General features: G+C 43.4%; 1 protein-coding gene across 1 annotated transcript in view; it reads right to left on the minus strand.

Moving 5' to 3' along the window:
- The window catches only part of bahd1 (bromo adjacent homology domain containing 1), an 83,709-nt gene that overhangs the window by 24,874 nt on the left and 33,755 nt on the right, over positions 1-25,080 (minus strand). The window contains exons 3-4 of the mRNA XM_078406212.1: positions 22,232-23,823; positions 11,008-11,387 (exon numbers count right to left, since the gene is read on the minus strand). Of these exons, the coding sequence (XP_078262338.1) occupies positions 11,008-11,387; positions 22,232-23,810 (1,959 nt within the window). The 5' untranslated portion in view covers positions 23,811-23,823. The remainder of the gene's footprint in view (positions 1-11,007; positions 11,388-22,231; positions 23,824-25,080) is intronic.

Genomic DNA, 25,080 nt, shown 5'->3' on the forward strand with positions numbered 1-25,080 from the left:
CACCTATCCGTGTTCTCCAGAGATGCTGCCTGTCCCGCTGAGTTACTCCAGCACTCTGAAACGTCACCCATCCATGTTCTCCAGAGATGATGCCTGACCCACTGAGTTACTCCAGCACTGTGAAACATCACCTATCCATGTTTGCACATGGTCACCCCATTTCAGGGCACCACAAAGTTTGGGACACATGGCTTCACAGGCGTTTGTAATTGCTCAGGTGTGTTTAATTGCCTCCTTAATGCAGGTATAAGAGAGCACTCAGCAGTTCCTCCAGTCTTTCCATCACCTTCGGAAACTTGTATTGCTGTTTATCAACACGAGGACCAAAGTTATGCCAATGAAATTTGCCTTTAGTTACAAATGAAGCCAAAGGTACAATGTATTGTAACGTAGGTTTTTCTTACGCAATGCGGGTCGCGGTGTCCACTCAGATGGATGTAGTATTCTACTACATAAACAGGTGAATGAAGTGGAAACAGACTTTGCAATTTTATTGTTCCATGTGGTATTCATAAACATAAAAAGGAATAAGAAATACGTGCCAAAATGTATTTGTGTATTCTGATGCCATTTTCTAAAACTTGCCATGACTAAATAACTTTTCTTATATTTTTTGTTGATACTATGTTAGTCATGAACCCAATAAAGTGCTTGTCAACTTTTTTGATGGAATTTGAAATTTGACCCGCTATCATATCATATCATATATATACAGCCGGAAACAGGCCTTTTCGGCCCTCCAAGTCCGTGCCGCCCAGCGATCCCCGTACATTAACACTATCTTACACCAACTAGGGACAATTTAAAAAAAAAACATTTACCCAGCCAATTAACCTACATACCTGTACGTCTTTGGAGTGTGGGAGGAAACCGAAGATCTCGGAGAAAACCCACGCAGGTCACGGGGAGAACGTACAAACTCCTTACAGTGCAGCACCCGTAGTCAGGATCGAACCTGAGTCTCCGGCGCTGCATTCGCTGTAAAGCAGCAACTCTACCGTTGCGCTACCGTGCCGCCACGGTAATTCAGACAAAGTTTGCTCCAAGCAATTCCCACCTCATTGGAATGATATTATGTTACTGTTCTATTGCCTTAACAGGGATTGGACTGGAGCACAAATCATTAGCAATTCAACAGGGATATTGCCAGGGCCCATTACCAATGTAGTAGCTAGTGAGCGAAGCTGTTCCTTGATATTAGAATAAATATGATAGTGGTCACACGAAGAGGCTAGGATGGATCTGACTAAAGTTGATCACCAATATTTCAGTTGTCTTGTATTCATGCTGGTCTCACTATCGAAGATTGGCAAACACATGTAACATTCACTCATCTGTTACTTAAATGGTCACTTACATCCAGGTTTAGGTATGCAATGACTAATTATCTTTGACCCAATCCATTTGTTGTACTCTTAATCTAAACGATACATGCTATTTCTATGTATTGTAACATCACCGACACCTCATTTTTGGTACACTTAAGTGCTGAACATGGCATATTCTTATTGAATATCACCCCTTACTGAACTTAAGTTGATTAACTGATTTTATGGAAATAGCAGAGTGAAGTATACTGGGCTGGAAGTCCACAATACCTCATTAATGCTCATTTTTGAGCAGTTGGACCCTCAGCAGTTAAATCCTTCCTCCAGCATAATGGTAGAGTGGCACAAATTGTCACAGTGAAGATGGGACAGTGTCTGTCTGCACTCCTTATGCTATATATATACTCCAATATACTGCACTCCAGTATATCTAATACTTTTGTAACTTTACATGGCAACTCTTGCGTACTTGTACTGTATACAAAACAAAGAATTATCACTGTACCAAGTACAGGTGACAATAAAGTATCAAAATCTTTTAAAAACTTGGACACAAAAAGTCACTACAAGTAGAAGCTACACCCTTTTGGGCAAATAACCAACCCCCATGTCCTTGGTTGCACCTGTTCCAGGTGTAGCTTACAGGCATCACCAGCCCTAACTGCACTGAAAATCAACTGCCCTCAGAATTGGCTTAGCAAATCCATGCTGTATCTTAACTTCTTGCAGCAGAGGCAAGGGGGACAGCTCACCATCACCTTCCCAGGTTGAAAGGTAGTGGGGAGTAAAATACTTGTGAACAAAGATCTATATTTTAAGAGTTCATCTGAAATGTTTTCAACATTTGACTCCCAAGAAGCAGAGTAATTACCAATTACTGATCAGCCGCTGTGAAGAGACAGAATTTCTAGGTTTGGCCAGGGATAACAGCATTTTACAATATTTGAATACTCCTGTTTTGAAAATGCCCTACAGGCATTAATTTAGCAGTTGAAAGACAGAACCGATGATAATTACCATCTATATTTAGCACCAACAACAAACTAGTCAGGACAAAGCGACAATGCACTGAATATCTTGTAGTTACATATTAAGCATTAACATTTTAATTTATAGTTTAAACAAGGAGTGGCTGCTTTAATTTATGTTTAATTTTAACCCAAAGGCATCACTGCAATTCTATTCCTATGTGTTTAGTAACTGCTCAGATCGCGAATCAATGCAATGAGGAAGACGTTCATTTCTTGCAAAATATCAGGAAGTAAACAAGCCACAAATGCATATGTGCTTACTGTTAAAATTACCACAGCTCATTGGTTAAAGTTAAACTGGAGGGTGGCTCCACCTGGGAATATTCATATCTCCAAGTCATAAAAATCCCACCACACAAGAGAAAAGAAACAGGCATTTAACTATTTGTGCCGGTGCCATCATTCAATAAAATCATGGTTCATCTTTTATCTTTGCGCTATCTTTCCGCCCTAGCCCCACATCTATCGATTCACAATACCCAAAGTATAAAATTGGCATAAAATTCCAATATTTATTGCCTTCTCATTGAAGAAATCTCTTCTCGTCTGTCTTGAATGGTCAATGCCTTATGTTTTGATCTTGATCCTTGTTCAGGACATCCAAGTCAAGGGAAACAGCAGCTCTGAATTTACCCTATCAAGCTTCCTTACAATTATGTATATTTCAATGAGATCGCCTCATTTTTCTAAACTCCAGAGAATATAGACCAGTCTGATTGAGATTACAAGAGACTCTCGATGCTGTAATCTGGAGCAAAAACAAATCAGTGCTTTGAGCAACATCTGTGGAGGCAAAGGGATGGTCAACACTTTGGGTCAAGTCCCATATCAGGATTAAGTGTAGAGGGGAGAAAGTCAGCACAAAGAGTTGCGAGGGAGGTGCATGCCAGGGGCTGGCAGGCAATAGGTGCAACCAGGCAAGGAGGGAGATGGAGTCACCTAGGTGAGAAGTGGAGTTGGGAGACGGCAGCTGGTGGGTGACAGGCAAGGACACAAGGGGAGTGAATAAAAGCAAATGGATGGAGCCAGGTGGGTGGTAAGAGAAGAAGAAACGCTGCAGATGTTGGAATCCATTAAGGAAAGCGATAAATGAAACCAGATAAGGGAGGGATGATGGGCAGATGGAACCAGTTGAGGAAAGGGGTAGGATACCAAGTGTGTGGGTGATAGCAGATTGAATCAGGTTCGGGGGGGGGGGGATGAGAAAGAGATGAAACTGGGCAGCAGAGGCTGGAAAAGAAAGGGAAAAACTTGGGTGGATCAGGAGAGAAAGAAAGTAGGGTGTGTGAAATTGGAAAATTCAATGTTCATATCATTGGGAGGTAGACAATCCAGGCAGAATCTCATGTCACCTTCACCAAGTTCCACGATTGCCCGCCAGCTCCTTCATCTTGCTTCTTTGTCTGACATCCCTCTACACTCTTAATCCTGATGCCGGATTATGATCCAAAGTGTTGACTAACCCATTGCCTGACCTGAATTTCTCCAGCAGTTTTTAAAATTTGATTTATGACAAACCTGCCACCTCTGAATAAAACTGGTGAACCTTCGTTGCACTTTCTCCATTACACACATACATAGGGAGACCAGATCTACACATAATATTTGAGAAACCATCAGAGACATATAATTAGAGCAAGATACCTCTTATTCAAATCCTCTTGCAATGGAAGCAAACATACTGTTTGCCTCTAACTGATTGCCAACTTTCTCATTTGTGCTCCAGTACACCCAAGTCCCTTGGAACTTTCAGTCTCCAAACATTTAAGAAAAATGTTTTTCATTTTTCTATCCAAAGAGAATGGCCTCCCAATTATACTCCATTCTTCACTTAGCTTCTTGAAACCAAAGGCTTCTCCCTTTCATCTTCATAGCCCAAAATATCACCTGGCTTAGAGCCAACAATATTATGACCACACCATCTTATCTTTAGCTCTCCTCCATTAAATTAAAATTAAAGACTGGAAGGTGACGAGTAGAGACAGGAGACTGCAGATGAAATCTGATAAGGAAGGTAATAAGTGTAACCAGATAGTGGAGAGATGATGGAACAAGATGAGGCAGTGGAACGAGGCTGGGTGATGGGAGACAGGGATGGGGATTGACAGAACCTGCAAGAATTAGAAGGAAAGATATTGGAACTGAGGGTGAACGTTACCCAATCTTGGAAAATTCAACATTCATACCATTGGGTTGTATATTATCAATAAGAAATGTTGGTCTTCTAGTTTGTTGTTTGCCCTCTCCACAGCATGGGAGATAACAGAGGAGAGGTGTGAGAACAAGGGAAGTTGTTCTGCTTCCGGTGCCCCGTGCAGATGGCTGTACTGACGAGAGCTCCGAGTCAACTCAGCAAACTTGTGTGGATTTACTTTTTACTACTTGCTCTTTTTGCACATACTGTACTATCACATGTTCAGTATGATCGACAGACACTTTTGGAGATAGGAACGTCAGCCAAAGTGGACTTTAAGCCAGCTATTGATAACACAGACGACGGCCTCCCCTGGCTATTTTGTCTACCTGCACGGCAGAGGAGGAAAGCAAAGAGAGGGAAGCGTGCTGGTGCTCTGTGCAGAAGCCGACGAAGAAGTAACAAACCCCCTCTGCCCAGCATTCTGTTAGCTCATGTGCAATCCCTGGACAATAAATTAAACGAGTTGCGCGCACGGATCGAACACCATCAGGACATTAAGAACTGCTGTGTTCTGGCGTTCACGGAGACGTGGCTGGAGACCAGCGTACCCGACTGTGCCGTCACTCTGGAGAGGTTTTCCGTCTACCGACAAGACAGAACGAAGGACTCAGGCAAGTCGAGAGGAGGGGGAGTGTGCTTTATGGTTAATTCTTCGTGGGCCATGGATGTCTGCGTTTTAAATATACACTGCTCCCCGGTTCTGGAGCTGCTGACCATTAAAGCTAGACCTCTCACCTCCCCAGAGAGTTCAGTCCTCCTTACTGCTGCTTACATCCGCCCTCAGGCTGATAAATCTCTAGCCCTGGACGAACTGTATGTGATTGTAAATGAGCTGGAGAAGTCCCATCCTGAGGCTGCGTTCATTGCTCTGGGAGACTTCAACAGAGCTAATATGAAGAAGGTTCTCCCAAAATACTTCCAACATATCACTTTTCCCACTAGGGGAGAGCATACCCTGGACCATTGTTACACCCCATTCAGAGACTGTTATAAGCCGCTCCCTCGTCCTGCTTTTGGTAAGGCAGATCACTGTTCCATTCTACTGTTGCCTGCATAAAGGCAGAAACTAAAACAGGAAAAACCGGTTTCCAGGGTCATATATAAATGGAACAATGAGGTTGATGAGGCCTTACAGGACTGCTTTGACACAACTGACTGGCAGATGTTTGAAGACGCAGCAGAAGGCAATCTCAACGAATACACAGACTGTCTTAGGCTACATAAGTAAGTGCATCGATGATGTGGTTCCAAAAGCCACCATCTGCACTTACCAAATCAGAAACCCTGGGTCGGACGGGAAATCCGTGCTAAACTTAAAGCACGGACTACTGCCTTCAACTCAGGCGACCTCAACGCCTACAAGGTAGCCGGATATGACCTCCGGAAGTCCATCAGGAAAGCCAAGAGAGACTACAGAAACAAAGTGGAATCTAACTACTACCGGTCGGACTCCAGACGCATGTGGAGTGGATTACGCTGCGTCACAGACTACAAAGGGAAAAACAGGAGCACTGTTCAGCCTACCGCATCGCTCTCGGACGAGCTTAACACCTTTTACGCCCGGTTCGATGCAGACAACACAGCGCCCACCATGAGTCCACAGGTGTGCAGGGGGACTACCACACTGTCCTTACAAACGGCAGACATGAGGCGGTCCTTCAAAAAGGTCAATGACCGCAAAGCTCCAGGGCCGGATGGTATTCAAGGGCGGGCCCTCAGAGCGTGCTGATCAACTGGCAGGGGTGTTCACCAACATCTTCAACCTCTCTCTGAGTCAGTCTGTGGTTCCCACCTCCTTCAAAGCATCCATCATCGTTCCTGTCCCAAAGAAACCAGTAACTTCCTGTTTAAATGACTACCGTCCTGTCGCACTGACATCATGAAGTGCTTCGAGCGACTAGTCAAAACTCACATCTGCTCCTCTCTCCCTGACACCTTGGACCCTCTTCAGTTTGCATATAGACCAAACAGGGCCACGGACAATGCCATCACCATGGCAATACTTACTGCGCTCACCCACCTGGACAAAGGATATACATATGTGAGAATGCTCTTTATTGACTACAGCTCGGCATTCAACACTATTATTCCCTCAAAACTCGTCTCCAAGCTCCTTGATCTTGGACTGGAGACCTCCATCTGCGGATAGATATTCGATTTCCTGACGGGCAGGCCCCAGGTGGTGGGAATTGGCAGCCACACCTCTTCCTTGCTCAGTCCTCTCCTGTACTCCCTGTTCACGCACGACTGTACTGCTAAGCACAGCTCAAACAGCATCCTAAAGTTTGCTGACAACACGACCATCTTGGGCCTCATCGCAGACAACAATGAGACGGCCTACAGAGAGGAGGTAAAGGCACTAAACAGATGGTGCCAGGAAAATAACCTCTCTCTCAATGTCAGCAAAACTAAACAGATGATCGTGGACTACAGGAGACAGTGGGGGAGTGGACACCTCCCCATCCACATTGGTGATGCTGAGGTTGAAAGGGTCAGCAGCTTTAAGTTCCTCGGTGTGCACATCACTGAGGACCTTTCCTGGACATTGCACACGGACACAATAACAAAGAAGGCCCACCAGCGGCTCTTTTTCCTGAGAAGACTGAGGAAGTTTGGCATGAACGCCAACATCCCCACAAACTTCTGCAGATGCACCATCGAGAGCCTGCTGACGGGCTGCATTAGTCTGGTACGGGAACTGTTCTGCCCACAGCCACAAATCACTACAGAGAGTGGTGAAGACGGCACAGCACATCACTGGCAACTGTCTCCCGGCCATTCAGAACATTTTCTACTGGTGGTGCCTGCGGAAGGCACGCAGCATCATCAAGGACCACAGCCACCCAGCACGCAGGCTGTTCTCCTTGTTACCGTCAGGCAGACGATACAGGAGTATGGCTGCGCGTACCACCAGACTTAAGAACAGTTTCTACCATCAGGCCATCAGGCTTCTGAACTCATAAACACATTTCAAATCATACATGTTGATTATTTTTAATATTGTCTTTTTACCTATTTTTAATATTGTCTTTTTACCTTACTAATGTCATTTTTTAAATCTTATTTATCCTTGGAGTATTACTGCTGAGGTGACCCGTTGTCTTGTCAAATGCATTTCATTGTACCGTTGACCCTGTGCTAACCTACATATGACAAATAAAATTTGTTATTATTATTATTAAATGATATGTAACCAGGTTAGAATGGCCATTGTGGACAGACTGCAGGAGCTTTACAAAATGATCGTCTAATCTACTCATGGTCACAACAATGTAGAGGAGGCCACAGAATGCACTGATTGCAACAGAATCACAGACAAAGTTGGAGGTGCATGTGAATCATTGTCAGAGTGGAAGGGCTGTTAAGGTATCTGGATGGTTGCAAAGGAGACGTGTTGCATCTCCTACAGTTATAGATGAAAATGCCAAGGGACAGTGAGGGGGTAGGGAGTCACAGAGTAGGGAGTCACAGAGTAGTCCCTGGGGAAGGCAGAAAGAGGGAGAGGAGGAGAATGTGATTAGTGGTGGGATCCCAGTGGATCTGGCAGAATTAAGTGTGGTGTACTGGATGCTGAGATTGGTAGGCAAAGGGCAAGGGCCAGCTAAACTTACACCTGCGCTGTCTGGGAGGAAGAGTGAGAGTAGAAGTCTGGGAAATGGAGCACATGTGCACCACAGAGGGAAAACTATGTTTCCTGAAAAAGAAGGCTATTTCACATGTCCTGGAACGAAGAGCCTCATCTTGAGAAGAGATGTAGCAGAGACAGTAACCGATAGAAAGGAATTATGTCCTTGTAGGAAACAGGGTGGGAGAAGATCTAGTCAAGATAGCCATGGGAGTCCTTGGGTTTACAATAAATGTCATTAGATAGTTTGCCCCCTTAGATGAAGGCAACGAGATCCAGAAAAGAAAGATGTCATAAATGGTTCAAATGATTTTGAGAATATGATGGAAGGCAGTGAAAATCTTAGTTTTGTCCATGAGTGCAGGAAACCATTCCAATGCGATCATCAATGTGGCAGAGATGAAGTTGGTGAGTGCTGCATTGTAGGTTTGGTATGTAGCTCATGTAGCTAAAACAAAAAATCATGATTTAAAAAAAAATCGGTTCCAGCTCAGGCCTGCACCCAAGTGCTGACTTCTCCATGGCTACTTCATATTTTAAAACTTACTACTTAAAAATCCATTGATTTTTAATTTCAAAACTACCATGTGAGGATTTGAACATGGGATGCTGGATATTTAGTCCACTCTTAGAATAACAAACATAAAATGTTGGAGTAACTCTGAGTCAGGAAGGAAGGAAGAATGCAGGTACAGCAGGCAGTGAAGAAAGCCAATGGAATGTTGGGCTTCATAACAAGAGGAGTTGAGTAAAGGGGCAAAGAGGTCCTTCTGCAGTTGTACAGGGCCCTAGTGAGACCGCACCTGGAGTACTGTGTGCAGTTTTGGTCTCCAAATTTGAGGAAGGATATTCTTGCTATTGAGGGCGTGCAGCGTAGGTTCACTAGGTTAATTCCCGGAATGGCGGGACTGTCATATGTTGAAAGACTGGAGCGACTAGATGAGAGGGAATCTTATCGAAACGTATAAGATTATTAAGGGGTTGGACACGTTAGAGGCAGGAAACATGTTCCCAATGTTGGGGTAGTCCAGAACAGGGGGCCACAGTTTAAGAATAAGGGGTAGGCCATTTAGAACAGAGATGAGGAAAAGCTTTTTCAGTCAGAGTTGTGAATCTGTGGAATTCTCTGCGTCAGAAGGCAGTGGAGGCCAATTCTCTGAATGCATTCAAGAGAGAGCTAGATAGAGCTCTTAAGGATAGCGAAGTCAGGGGGTATGAGAAGGCAGGAACGGGGTACTGATTGAGAATGATCAGCCATAATCACATTGAATGGCTCGAAGGGCCGAATGGCCTACTCCTGCACCTATTGTCTATTGTCAGGCAGAACAATAAAGTGGAGGGCTGCACCACCACATTACACCATTGAACAACTTAAATCAGGGGAGCTGAGACCAGAATTGAAGGAGCACAGATCTTGGTGGATAGTTTGAGGTTATAGAGATCGCAATCCAGCAGATTGCAAAATACTTTATTCTTTGTGCATATTGTAGTCATTAGCTTGTCAGTTCAAAAGTTATTTTCTTTGGTCATACCAGTGAAGACCACTGATCAGAAACATCAAGTCCATTTCTCTCTCCAATTATGTTGCCTTACCTGCTAAGTATTTCCAGCATTTAATTTGTATTTATTCTACAATTCAAAGGCAAGTCCAATTGTGTGTATTTTGGAAAAGACAATTGATGAAAATTGCAACACAGGTGGGAGCTACCCAACATAGTATGTTGAACATACCGTACATATATATTTAAGAAACTAAACACAAAAGCACCAGGTTGAGACTCCAAATTTAGCCGAACCATTTATCCTTGAAACAAGAATGGTGTCATTCAGATTGCCTGAAAACCATTTAACGGAGAGGAGATTGCAGCCCCATTTTTGTTGGGACTTAGTTTTAACTTTACGATCAGATCTAACACTCATCCATGTTCTCCCTTTCATGTGGCCGACTTGCACGCCAATAGGATGACTAACCAGCAGAATAAGTACAAACCTCATGTTAAGCGCACTGTGTGGTTAGCCACGGAGAATCAATGCCAAGCAGAGTTCTATTGCTTGCAGAAGGTATCGTCAATTATTGCAACTCATGCCTGCATTTACTAACATCCTTCTGGGCAACAGAATCACTGGCCCTCTCCACATGCGCCTTTGTGAATCGTCTGTGCTGGAGCCAAATGATGTTTTGGGAACAATGAACTAGGAGGCTGTCTAGTCCTTCAAACCAGCTTTAATTAGAATGTAGTTAGCATATGGCTTAACTACAATTACTAGCTTTAGATCCCAACTCTTAATAAGAAACTTTCAGTCTCAGTTTCGAATGTCCAACCTTCAGGGGAGTGTTCCATGCTTTCCACCTCTTTGTGTGGAAAAAGTTCTCCCTCACAACTCTTCTGAATGACCCAGTTCTTAGTAATCCTGGTCGAGAGATTGGTTAAGAAATACTTTTTTTTCAGTAATGCCCAGAAAGGAACCTCTATTCAACATCTCAGCTGTAAGATGCACCTCCAACAATGTATTCCCCCTCTCCCCAGACCATGATCTATACTAACACTTCAGTCACGCTGTAACAGAAAGATTAAACAAGACATTGTGGAAGCTTGCTCTGCACAAAATGTCTACAGTTTTGGTTTCCCCCACATTAGCTCCCCACTCTTTGAAACCATCACATTAATTGCAAAGTTCACTGCCCAATTTATGAAAATTGCTTTCAAATAAAAGTTCTTTATTCTAAAACATTATAATTAAGTGCTGAAGTTGACTTTCTAGCCTCTGTCTTTTAGCCTTATTGAGGAGCAGAACTTAAGAACAGCATCTTCCAAACCAACTCACCACAACATAGACGGGTTTCTCGTACGGCTCTCCTACGGGGAGCCAGCCATTTGTGCCTCGTCTCCTGCTGATTCTCTGCTGTTTACTCTCCAAGTGGCCTGTGCCAGCTTTACTCTGCTGGGCAGGTGAAGAACGGCTGGACTTGGAACCGCTGGGTGATTTGGTGCTCTGAGGGCACTCACGGCTCAGCTTCAGCATAGACAAGGTGTGGGGTCTTGTGGCTGAGGTTATGTCCAAACCAGGGCACTGGATATAGGGAACAGTTTCAGCAGCAGAAGGAGCTGTGGGCACAGGGCAGCCCGAGAGAGGATTTGCTGGTGACACTGGATGACCCGTGACTGGCGTGGTTACACTGAGCGGCTCCAGGGACTTGTACTCGTCTAGAAAGCAAAAGAGAAAAGGATTAAACATCAGTCTAAAGGTTTCAAAGCCAAAACATCATATGTCCATTTCCTTCCACAGATGCTGCCTGATCCGCTGACTTCCTCATTTGTGTTTTGCTCAAGATCCTAGCATCTGCGGTCTCGTGTCTCAAGATTTAAATGCTAATGGTTTCATTTCATCAATGTAAATGCAAATGGCAGCAATCTAAAGGTATTATTGGCCTACTGCTGTTCCTGTTAGGACTTCCAGCCAAAAATGTTGTATACAAATACTCATAATACTGCATACCTTACCCATACAACTAAATTATTAACTGTTGGATACCTCATCAGATACCATCACCCAAACACTGCTTATATAAACATGGATTTTTTCTCATCCCTAAAAAGACATTGAACTTCTCATTATTTGCACAAGAGCTATGAAGCTCCCAGTCATTTTACACCTGCTGCAATGCTGTAGAATGCCCATTGCATTACCGTGGCTTGGTTATACACCAACCATTTCTTTAAAAGAGATATTTTGTGACTTCCAATTGCTTCCCTTCCCTTCACATACTGGGTGGAGCACAATTCAATGCTAGGAATTAGAACACTTTCCAAATTTAATACCCTCTTACCAATGGTGGGACAACTTTGTCATTCAACTGGTCACTTAGCATTGATGCAATTTAAGTCAATTTATGTGCCAAGCCTTAGGTGATGGATTCTGTTTTGTGCAAACCAAAAGCCCAGGGGATTATTTTAAATGCCAGTAGCTAACTTGTTCTGAGTTTGCAGTTTCACATTACCTTTAGGACCAACCAGACTTCAGAATAGTAATTGGATGCAGACAGCTGCACGCTTCATGCAGGTAATAATATGGCTGATGCACACAGATCTTGCTGTGATTAAAGCTGGTGCAGAACAGCAACATATTATAAAACATTTTGAAAAGGGACAACAGGAATGATCCTTTTCAATTACTAGCAACTGAGGAACAGTACTAATATGCTTAATAAGTTTGAGTATGCCCAGGCCCAAAGGACTGGATTTCTGATGTGCATGTGATATGGCCTCTCCTGCTTGCCATCATCAATCTCTTCTCTGGACATGACGGACGTCAAACAATGAAAGTCCAAATCCATGCTCATGCTATCCCTCAAAAGGTGGCAACCGTAAATTCTTAAAAAGGTGCCTGTATTCAAGAATACATGCAGGAAGATTGTTACCCGCAGCTTGACAAATTTAATTCTTATATTCACACCACTCGAGGCACAAGAGATTACAGATGCTGGCATCCATAGCAAATAAAAGGTGAGTGGCTGGAGAAATTTAGCGCTTTAGGCAGCATCTGTGGAGGAAAATGCACAGTCGATGTCTTGGGTTGAGATTCGGTGTGTCTCCAGTGACTCTTAAACTTTTACAGATGCACCATAGAAGGCATCACAACTTGGTTTGGGAACAGCTCTGCCCAAAACCGCAAGAAGTTTCAGAGAGCAGTTGATGTCACCTAGTTCATCACACAGACCAGATTCCATCTACTGCATGCTGCCTTGGAAAAGCAGCCAACATAATCAAAGACTTGTCCCAACCCAGTCATTCCTTCTCCCTGCTCCCATCTGGCAGAATATCCAGAAGCTTGAAAGCAGGTACCACCAGGCTCGAGAGCAGCATTTCCCCCCCATCAGGCCTCTGAACGGTCCTTCCATAAGTTAGAGAACTGTCCGAATGACCTCTACCGCATTGCAGACATTTGATTTTGTCTATGGACAGCACCATAATGCTGAGAACTATATTCTGCATTCTGTGTCTTCTCCTTTGCTCTATCTATTATACTCGAGTTTGACTTGATTGTATTTACATACTGAATCAGTTACTGATTGATAGCATGCAAAACAAAGCTTTCACGGTACCTTGGTACACATGACAATAAACCCCCAAAAAACTAAACCTTCCTTTTCTGAGACAGGGACCAAAAGGTGACAGGGGTAGAAACATAGAAAATAGGTGTAGGAGTAGGCCATTTGGTCCTTCGAGCCAGCACCGCCATTCAATTTGATCATGGCTGATCATTCAAAATCAGTACCCTCGTTTCTCGTTCCCCGAGACCCTCTCTCAGTATTCCCCCGGTGGTTTTTGCTCTCTTTGACTATGTTATCATTACTTGGCCCTCATCTCACCCTTCCCCTTCTCTTGATACTGGCCATCTTCCTTCTCCACTCAGTCCTGATGCAGGGTCTCAATCCAAAACGTCAACAATCCTTTTCTCCCCACAAATGGTATTTGATCCACTGAGTTCCTCCAGCAGGTTTTTTTTTGTGCTACGGATTCCAGCATCTGCAGCCTCTTGAGCCTTGAAATTGGATTAGGCTTCTGTTAAGTGTTTGCAGCTCCTCAATTCTTTTTTTTATTTTAAGAAACTATTAATACCTGCAAATGTTTTGTTCTGTTGCTCTTTGCCCTATATGAGAACCAGTCCTGATGGTCAAGAATTTGATCAACTCCCTCGCATACCACTTCGCCGGTCATGTACAAGTGAACAGAGGGAGTAATCTCCGATGCCAAATTGTGGGGTCTAATTCTTTGACTTTTTCGCTCCACTCGAATTATTGGTTCCAACCTAGGTCAAGTTCTCGTTGTTCCATATCCTGTTGCAAAAGTATCCTGTATCTATTCAGTGACATCGTGTCTCAGAAGGTGCTACATAAAAGCTGCAGCACCTTGGTTCTTTTCATTCAGACCTGGAGAGAGCAGCCAAGATACTGCTTGCAAGACTGCAATATTTCTGAAGAAATTTAGTGATCTAAAGCAGCAGAGTGACTCATAAGAATACTGAAGATATTGAAATGAACTTTTTCCAATCTCTCGTCAATGAACCCAGCAGAAAACTCAGTCGAGCCTGCCCAGACAGAATGGAGCTAGGATCCCATGTTGGAACACTGCCAGTCATTATGAAGATAATTTGTTATCCTTTCACTGACTCAGGATATCCTCGAGGGCATTAAAAGGTGATATTTTTGGTGTCACTGCCATAGAAACCTGATCAAATTATGTTTTAATGATTTTCAGGAATACAATATTGGCCAGGATTCAAGATCCCCAGTCTTCAGGTGATGCCATTAAATCATATTTGCTCTTCTGGTGCTTTGAATTAATATCTCTTCTTGGAGCTGCTACCTTCACTAGTGCAGCCAGTCCCCAGAATAATAATGGAAGCAATTGCATAACTTTTATCCAGTCTAATTTGAACCTACTGCAGTTAGTTGCACAGGGCCCTGGTGAGACCACACCTGGAGCATTGTGTGCAGTTTTGCTCTAATTTGAGGAAGAATATTCTTGCTATTGAGAGAGTGCAGTGTAGGTTCACCAGGTTAATTCCCGGGATGGCAGGACTGACATATGATGAAAGAATGGATCAACTGGGCTGAAATTCACTGGAATTTAGAAGGATGAGAGAGGATCTTATAGAAACAGAAAATTCTTAGGGGATTGGACAGGCTAGATGCAGGAAAACTGTTCCCGATGTTGGGGGAGTCCAAAACCAAGGGTCACAGTTTGGGAATGGGGGGTGGACCATTTAGGACTGAGATGATGAGGAACTTTTTCACTCAGAAAGTTGTGAATCTGTGGAATTCTCTGCCACAGAAGGCAGTGGAGGCCAATTCACTGGATGTTTTCAAGAGAAAGTTAGATATAGCTCTTAGGGCTAACGGAGTCAAGGGATGGGGGGAGAAAGCAGGAACAGGGTACTGATTTTGGATGATCAGCCTCAAAGGGCCCAATGGCCTACTCCTGCACCTATTTTCTATGACCACTGCCTTGGAACCCAGATGCTACCAACAATGTACCATGGTTGGCACACCGAGTGTGAAATCAAAAATTTAGTTTGTCACACTTTGGAAGTTTGGTACGCAATCCAACAATTGGCCTTTGAGCAATTTGGTTGAGATCATTAATTAATTGAACATTACATTTTCGAATGGCTAATGGTGCAAGAAAACAGGAATCCCCAAATCTCAGAACCAGGTTCATGCCTAGAAGTCTGATAACAGGACCATCAGAAGGACTTCACATTTACCCCCCCAAATCCCAAGAGTCAAATTTCTGTCCCAGCATCTTAACATACCACCATAGCCAGGAAAATTGTCTCAAATAATTAATGGCAATCCATTCACTGATATTTGAGGTCTAATGCAGCAGTTATTATACATCCTGAACAGCATTGCTGCAGTCACATTGATGCATCTGAACATAGTCAGTAATTGCCACCCTACAGAAATAGTGAGACTGCCATTCATTTACCTCTCTCACAGGCAGGTTCAGCATTTATCCAAGGCAATGCCGAAATGGATAAATATTATTTCCTGATGAAAAATAATGCAATATAATCTTAAGAGCTATCTCCCCTTTCAACTTTATGTAATCCATGAGCTTTTAGCACCCTATTTGGACAGCATGTCAGAGTGGTCTTTTTAATAGATGTAAACAGTGGTAACAATCCTTATTTAATTGTTTATTTTATTCTCTCCAGAAGCTCTTTAAAATATTTTATTTTGAGAACCTTGGTCTCACTAGGATGCAGTCAGGATCTCTGCTATCCTAGATTACACATCAATACTGGATACTCACTTTCATTCCATTCTTCTTTTCAGACAATTTCCATACACCTAACCATTGGAAATTTAACATTTTAAATCAAAGTATTTGACTCCCTTTTACTAGGCTAGAAGAATTAAGTCAACCACCTTGGGATTTGAAAGCTCGAATACAAAGCACAAAAAATTAGGCATTAAAGGTTAAAATTAGAAGACCAACGATCTACAGTTGGTTTATACGTTATGAATTTTATTTTTTTTTGTGCGGCATTATGTTAATGGGCCTGTTAAGCTGCAGCAAGTAAGAATTTCATTGTTCCATTGATGGTACACATGATAATTAAGCATTCTTGATTCTCTTTGGGGAGGGCTAATCTGATCAAAACATTTAATGTGTTAAAAAGATGGAGGAAGTAGAGAAAAACTATGACCATAGGCCCAAGTAATCATAGATTTAGTGCAATTGGAAAAAAAAAAGATTATAAAAAATATTAGTAATGCATTATGACCTGTAGGGCGTAACATGAAAAAAGATGATGGGCACCATATCCAAGGAAGGATGTGCTGGCTCTGGAGGGGGTCCGAAGGTGGTTTACAAGAATAATCCCAGGAATGAGTGGGTTAATATATATGAGCCTTTGACGGCACTGGGCCTATATTCGCTGGAGTTTAGAAGAATGAGGGGGACCTCATTGAAATGTACTGAATAATGAAAGGCTTGGATAGAGTGGATGTGGAGAGGATGTTTCCACTAGTGGGAGAATCTACTAGAGGTCGTAGCCCCGGGATTAAAAGACATTCCATTAGGAAGGAGATGAGGAGGAATTTCTTTAGTCAGAGGGTGGTACTAGGTTAATTCCCGGAATGGCGGGACTGTCATATGTTGAAAGACTGGAGCGACTAGGTTTGTATACACTGGAATTTAGAAGGATGAGAGGGGATCTTATCGAAACGTATAAGATTATTAAGGGGTTGGACATGTTAGAGACAGGAAACATGTTCCCAATGTTGGGAGAGTCCAGAACCAGGGGCCACAGTTTAAGAATAAGGGGTTGGCCATTTAGAACAGAGATGAGGAAAAACTTTAGTCAGAGAGTTGTGAATCTGTGGAATTCTCTGCCTCAGAGGGCAGTGGAGGCCAATTCTCTGAATACATTCAAGAGAGAGCTAGATAGAGCTCTTAAGGATAGCGGAGTCAGGGGGTATGGGGAGAAAGCAGGAACGGGGTACTGATTGAGAATGATCAGCCATGATCACATTGAATGGTGGTGCTGGCTCGAAGGGCCGAATGGCCTACTCCTGCACCTATTGTCTATTGAATCTGTGGAATTCTTTGCCACAGAAGGCTGTGGAGCCTAAGTCAATGGATATTTTTTAAGGCAGAGATAAATAGATTCTTGATTAGTACAGGTGTCGTGGGTTACAGGGAGAAGGCAGAAGAGTGGGGTCAGGAGGAAGATATAGATCAGCCACGATTGAATGGCAGAGTAGACATGGACCAAATGGCCTAATTCTGCTCCCATCACTTTTGACCTTCTGATGGAAGCAGAATGTATTTTAGTATATAAAAACCTGAACAAGATAAAAATGCAGAACTAGCAAGAAAAGGAGATACGAATAATGGATAGTTCTTTCAAAAGGACCATCACAGACTCCTTTCTAGGATGCAAAATTCAGCTTATGGGACTCCATTTTCCACTACAGAACTGTTCAACCTTATCGACCATCCTCAATGCCCCAGTTTTCATTACTCTCACATTTTCTCACCTTTCTCCAGCACCCTCTCATCTCCACTCCCCTTAGGCAAAATTCAATAGATATGGAAGACTACTGGTTTATCAATTCAATGCCAAATATGTTGGAATCATATTGCCACAATTTAAGATTCCTTGGCTTTCGTAACTAAAACTTAAAACATAAAACTTATTTTCTTCATGTTTCCTCCAACAAGATGAGGGAGATCATGGACTTCATGGCGTCATACAGCAAGGAAACAGGCCCTTCTGCCAAACTCATCCATGCCCAACCAAGATGTCCCATAAGCTAGTCCCACTTGCCTGTGTTTGGCCAACCTTAACCTTTCCTATCCCTGTACCAGTCCAAGTGTCCTTTAAATGCTTTTATAGTACCAGCCTCAACTACCTCCTTAGGCAGCTTGTTTCATATGCTAACCATCTTCATAAAAGCTGCACAATGTGACTAGTCAGAGTTTATAGCACAGAAACAGGCTCATCAGCCCAACTTGTCCATACCAACCAACATGTTTAGTTTATCTGAGCTAGTTACATTTGCACATATTCCTCTAATCATTTTACAATCTATGTACCTGTGTAAATGCCTTTTAAATTTTGTAATTGTCCCTGCCTCTACAACATTGTAAGGCAGCTCTTTCCATATACCCACCAACCTGAGAAAAAGCTGCCTCTAAGGTTCCTTTTATCTTTCCCCTTTCATTTTTCCAGTTTTAGATGCCCCTATCCCAAGAACAGAATAGTGACCATCATCTTATTTATGCCTTTGCTTCAGATTCCATCAACTGCAGTCTTGTGTCTGCACCCTTTCTCTGCATTTTCTTACAGAGCAAATGGTAGACAAATCCATTACCATAAGTGCTAGAAAGTTCAATGTCCTTATCCTTCATCTGTGTCACATGCGCCATCCACTTTCAGACACAGCTGAAGAATATTAGCATACACAAGACTTTGCAGATGCTAGAATCTTGTTTATTGTATTCAGTGCTCCTGAATACTGAATACAAAATGCTGGAGGAACTCAACAGGTCAGGCAGCATTTGTGGAGGGAATGGACAGACGATATTTTGGATCAGGACACTTTTCAGACTGATAGAAGAGGAGGGTGGGGAAAGAAAGCTGGAAAAGACGGGGCACAGCCTGGCAAGTTTTAAATGGACACAGGTGTGAGGGTTCCATGATTGGCTGATGGTGAAGATGGTGACAAAGGCTGGAGGCAAAAGGGTGTCAGATAAGGAAAAGAACGGAAGTTAAACGTAAAGCCAAAGATAGAGATGTGGGTGAAAGAGGATGGGGGGGGGGGGGGGGAGGGGAAGATGGGAAAGAGGGGATAAATGGAAATATACTACATGGGGATGGGAGAGAGAGTCTGGAATGGTGAGAGACTTTTGAGGTGCTGTTTTTTGCGTATGGCCTCACTCTGGCAGTGGAGAAGGCCAAGAACAGAAAGGTCAGTATGGGAACGGGGTGCTCCTGCTGGCCTTGGTGACAGAGCGCAAGTATTTTGTGAAGCAGTCTCGGTCTATGCTTTATCTTGCCCATCAGGAGCACTGAATACAATAAACAAAGTTGGAAGAGGTGCACTGCTTGGGTCCATGGATGGAAATGAGAGATGATGAAGAGACCTTTGCATTCTGTATCAGAGGTACATACAATACGATAGAACTTTATTCATCCCAGGAGGGAAATTGATCCGCCAACAGTTATAAAACACAATATACATGAAATATGAAATTAAAGTGACAAGTGGAAAGGATTGGGGATGTGCAAAGATTGGGGGGGGGGAGGGGAGTCAGTCTCGGTCTACCCCACAAGAGAAGGAGGAGTTGTACAGTTTGACAGCCTGAGGGAAGAAGGATCTCCTGTGGCGTTCTGAACTGCATCTTGGTGGAACCACTCTGTTGCGGAAGGTACTCCTCAGGTTGACCAGTGCGTCATGGAGGGGGTGAGCTGTATTGTCCAAGATGCTCTGCATTTTGAAGAGCATCCTCTCGTTCAAGACCACCTCCCATGAATCCAACTCCACCCCCAGGAAGGAGCCAGCCTTCCTGATGAGTTTGTTAATCCTGTTGGCGTCCGCGGCCTTCGCCCTGCTGCTCCAGCACACACCTGCCATTGCACAAATCTCCTCAATCTGCAAGTGGCTGGACTCTCCTTCTGCCTCAACTAAACCAATGCTGAAATTCTCATTCTTGCTTGTGTTATAACTAATCGTTATTAATCCACTATACGCCTAGCCACCATATACACGCTTGAGGTCATTCCCCGTTCTAACCCTTTGACCATTTCCCTCCTCTCTTGACTAATATTGAATTTTCACAGGGACACTTTTTTATGTTCTTTACGTTTTTGTGACAATTGGAAAAAAACTCTCAAAATCTAGTGAGTTTTTAACCACCCTTTTTGCTGGCACTGTCACCACACTAAGGCCATTTATATCTTGGTTTTAAGTTAAATTAAAAAAACCTGAATATGCTAGAAATCTGAGATGAAAACAGAAAATGCTGGAATCACTCAAGACAGGCAGTATCTGTGGATAGATAAACAATTAAAGACTACAAACTTTGACTGTTTCTCTTTCTACACATTGTTTGACTTGCTGAGTGTTTCTAGCATTTTTGTTTCACTTCCCTTACATTTCAACACTTTGAAAAGTAGTTAAAGTTGGTTCAATTGATTTGGACATGTTGCATGAATATCCTTTCTATTTGTTCAAAATAATTCTCATCTCAAAAGTGGCTTGCCTGATTTGCAATATCATCTTTCCCATGGCTGTGCTGCTTAAGTTGGTCAAGTTACAATCAGTGCCGTTCATGTTGTGTAAGTTTACAACAGTTGTTAAGTGTAAGGAGGGGGCATATTTTCTCACTCAGGATATGGAAAATGAAGAGAATCCCATTGCGCCAAACAGCCAAGTGTGTGGTATGATGAGCCAGTGGATATTCAAAGCTAGACAGGGTCCGATAACTTGGAAGCCAAAATCAACCTACAGCTGCCCATCTACCCCATCTCCTACCAACATTTATCCCATCTTCAATGGACTGATTCCAAATGCATTCCAACTTCATTCATTTGCATGGTGAACGAGTATTCAACTAAAGGATCTGGCTTCAATTCTTCCTTTAACACAATAGCTCATTAGCATGCAACAAAAAATCTACACCAGTTCCTAATCAGTTTCTTCACTTTCATAATCTAGTTTACTTAGAATAACTGATAACATTTTTAATTTAATGTTGCAGTTGTTGTAAATAATTACATTGTTCGGCTTCATATCTGGTGCATGACAAATAAACACTCGACTCTTGACATCTTTTGTTCAATTCCCTGTCTGAAATTAGTCAAATAGTAAACCGTTCAAGTGACCTTCTACGGTGGGTCCTCCCAGTTGAGGAATGACTAAACAAGCAGAAGATTACTTTTGCAAGTCAAATGCATTAGAATTGCATCATTGTCAAGAGCACCCTGGAGTCACAGTGGTGCTCGTTTGTCATTTTCCAGCAAATTCATTCTTCCTTGGCCAAAACCAGCTACTGTTAACAGATAATTTGGCTCTTTACTACATAAACATACAAATAATTCAACAACTTTCAACTAGACGGAGCTGGAGGCAATAATGTGTAACTGATCAGCACACACAAAAAAAACAGTACACCGAGAGAACTCTTGAGATCCTACTGCACAATTTAGCTGTGAGCATAAAGCAGACAAGCTTTGGAAGTCACAAGAAGAACAAACCCAAACCCTGAGGCCAACAAAGTATTTAATTCATATAGCACTTAAAAGGAAAACACAGCACTGCCCAGTTGCATGGCCAGGGAAAATTGACACCAAGCATCCTACAAGTCACTAAAAGTTTGATGAAAGAGAGCTTTACGGAAGGGGATAAAAAAGTGGACAGGAAAGAGAAAATTCCAAAGTGCCAGAAGGCACTTGAGCACAAGAGCCAAAATTTTATGTGCAGCCGTTATTGGAATGGTAACCAAAGTGCAGCTTCAGATGCACTAGATCAATAGAATTTGGTGCAAGCTTGTTAGCACATCACTTTAGTGTGAGGTTGTGGCCAGAGAGAGACAAAATTAGTGCGTAGAGAAGAGAGTATCTGAGCTGGATACCAGTGAACACGTCAAAACTCAAAAGAATTAGTCATTCAAACAAAAAATATCTATGCAAGTGTTTATACTCAATAAAAGCTGCTTCCCAGCTAATTGTCTAATAGGAAATACCCTTCCTCCTTTGCATGACTTAAGCCAACTTTCAAACCAGCCAAAAAATTTGCCTCAACTCCTTTATGTGCTATCAAACCAAATTGTAACCATTCTTCTAAATGCAGCTTTTCCTGGATTCATTAATTGACTGTACATATTTATTCCCCACAATATCAGTGTACCAAAACAATGAAATTCAAAGCACTACTAAAGCTTTAATTCAACTACTTCAAATGTACCCAATACAAACCCACCACCCCACCCCAAGATGATATTTAAACTCAACTAATGGTGAATCTTCCTACCTGTTTTCTGTCCCAGCTCGTTCTGACAGTTGGTCCGATTTGAGTTTAAAGTCCTTCCAACCACATCCTGGTCCAGTGATGGATGAAGCATTCTGCAAAAATCGTAGCCAGTGACACCCACACACTGTACAGATGCTGTATCTTCCACAAAGCAAAGGGAGTCCCCACACGGAGCATGTGAAAAAGGGATACCCGAGGGTACAGTGCTCTGCGAAATGAGGAGGGCACCTTCATCATCAGGTGGGGTGCAACAGGAGAAACTGGCTGAACACATGGAGCAGCCATGTGGAGAATTGCATCCAACGGGCAACAGGTCATTTCTATCATAGTGTAAGTACAGGTCGTCCACTGGAGAAGCAAGACAGACATCAGGAGGCAGAAACTCATAGTGGTCTGAAGCAGACACAAAATTATCCAGCAAAGTCAACTTAGAGTGTGACTGGAAAGGTTGTGTAAAGTCAGCACCAGAAGGACTGTTCTCCTCCACGTTCTGGTACTTAGGCTGAATCATGGCTTGGTCTCCCATGAGCATTGAGAACTGACGGAAGTATTGTTTGGTCTTGTCTGCATACTGACAGGGAAGGTCCATGGTAATAGGCAACCTTCTGGCGTGGTGCCCCATGTTGGTCGAGTCATCTTTCTGTGACGCTTCACAGCCTCCAGTGCCAGCATCTGGCGATGGTACGGCTGAGACACTATTCCTCAGGTCACCTTTCTTGGCCTGTGGGCACTGTTGCCCAGCCAGTGGGTGAGAGCTGGGCAGCCGGGTCCCCCCGACCCCCCTGGCTGGTTTGCCCTCCCTGTCTGTCCGGCTGCGACGGCTGGCTGAACCATCCTTGGAGTTGCTCAGCTTGAGGAATGCAGCAGCATTGAGGCTGGCCATACGCTTCTTAGCCGGTCGCTCAGCCGCCACACTAGGGCAGCCGTGACTAGCCAGTGCGGCGCCACTCTCGGCCTTGGCAAAAACGTCGCCATCTGACGAACCCCCCAGGCTACCTGTCTGCTTTTTGGCTGGGTGTGCAGTCTTGCCCTCAGTGTGCTCCACACTATAACTGGTGCTTCTCCGGCACCGGCGGCTCGATGACGGGTAGTCCTCGCGCTCCAGCAGCAGGTTATTGACAGCCTCCGCATTGAGACTGGCCAGCCTTCGAGGCCGCGGCTCGGCGGCACGAGGGGCCACAGCTACTGTACTGTCATTCTCCTTGCCAATGTCTTGTGTTCTCTCCTCATCGGGCCCTTCCACTCGCAGCCTGTCCTGGCTGCCCTGGTAATCCCAGTGTTCCGTGATATTCTGTGTAGGACTCACTCCATCAACCGACATCCCTTCAAGATCTTTGGCAATACCCAGGGAAGGGATATCGCCAGACTGACAGTGAATACGCTTCCGGAGCGGATACGTCTTACGATGCTTGGGACGATACTCTTGCTTGCTCTCACCATCGGCAACCCGATCTTTATATTCTCTGCTGCCTCTGACTCCATTACGTCCCAGCATCATCTTTCCCATGGCTGTACCGCTTAAGCTGGTCAAGTTACAATCAGTGCAGTTCATGTCATACGACATCAAGAGGCAGGACATTTCATTATTAGACCTGTAAAATGTAGAACACAAGATTTAAAATATATCAAGTACAAGCCAAACACCCCAACTGCACCACACGCATGTATCTTCTTGAAAAAAAAAAAATTGGGTTTTTACCTCAATCTTACTAGACAGACTCATCATACCACCACCCTCCCTTCCCGTGCACCCTCCCTTCCCGTGATGCAGTTCTCTCCCGGAAATAAACCTCAATTTGCTCTTCCCAATGCAAGGTATTTTGGCATCAGGCAAACTTGGGCAATGGGATGTTGAAAAAGACCAGTTAGTACACCAAGTCTGTAGGGAATGAATTGAGGGAGCTCTTGTATACAACAAAGGTGGTCCCAACAAAGATGCTGCTGTTTTAGTCCGGGGAAAACATTTAAAAAATAGGGTAACTAAAATATAAGCACAAGTTACTTGTCGAGACCGGCATTTCAGGGTAACACTTCACATCATACTCATTATTCTTTGCAAAACACAGCACCGATTGGCACATTTGAAGCTCAGATGAAGCTAAGCTTGGCTCCAAAATGATGGACTTCCCTGAAGAGTGACCTTGGCTTGGGTTGAGAGAATTTGAGACAGATCACCGCCATTTTTGCAGCCATGGCTGAAGAATCGCCCTCGTCCTCGATGTCAAAATGCACACGGCTCAGTGTGTTAGAGAGAGAGCCACAAATGTTTAAACCAAACGTGCCCAGAGTAGACAACACGAGAAAAGTGCTAACCTGACCTTAGTGATATATGCTGTTGGAAATTGGCAATAGTGACCAAAAACAACATGCTGCTTCATGGAAATATTTCCACACTCCTCCCAATCATCAACCCGAGAGTCGAATTATATTCACCAGTGTTATAGTTCATTCTTGTCGCATGCCCTTTATATTTATTGCTCATTTAAAGTCAGACAACATAACGGTTTTATATAATGGAATGGCTTCCTCAGCCACGTAGTGCTGCAGTGGGACAGTCATTGTTAGGCTGGGCCAAACGAGGCCAGAATACTTCCCTCCCTAAGGGCACGAATCAAACAGGTAGCCACGATTTTACAAAAATGTAAGAGTTACGTACACACTTACTAATGACAGACCACTGAATTTCTTTAAAGAACTGAAGCCATGGTAGGATTATAACCTGTACTCTCTTAAAGTACAATATAAAATGTTTTATTTCTATGTTGGATAACCTATTATACAAACCAAACAATTAACTCTGTTAATGAACCCAAGGCATTTCAACATTGGTAAGATGCAAGTAATTTCAA

The sequence above is a fragment of the Rhinoraja longicauda genome, chromosome 10 (genome assembly GCF_053455715.1).
Source record: "Rhinoraja longicauda isolate Sanriku21f chromosome 10, sRhiLon1.1, whole genome shotgun sequence".
Classification (NCBI taxonomy): Eukaryota; Metazoa; Chordata; class Chondrichthyes; order Rajiformes; family Arhynchobatidae; genus Rhinoraja; species Rhinoraja longicauda.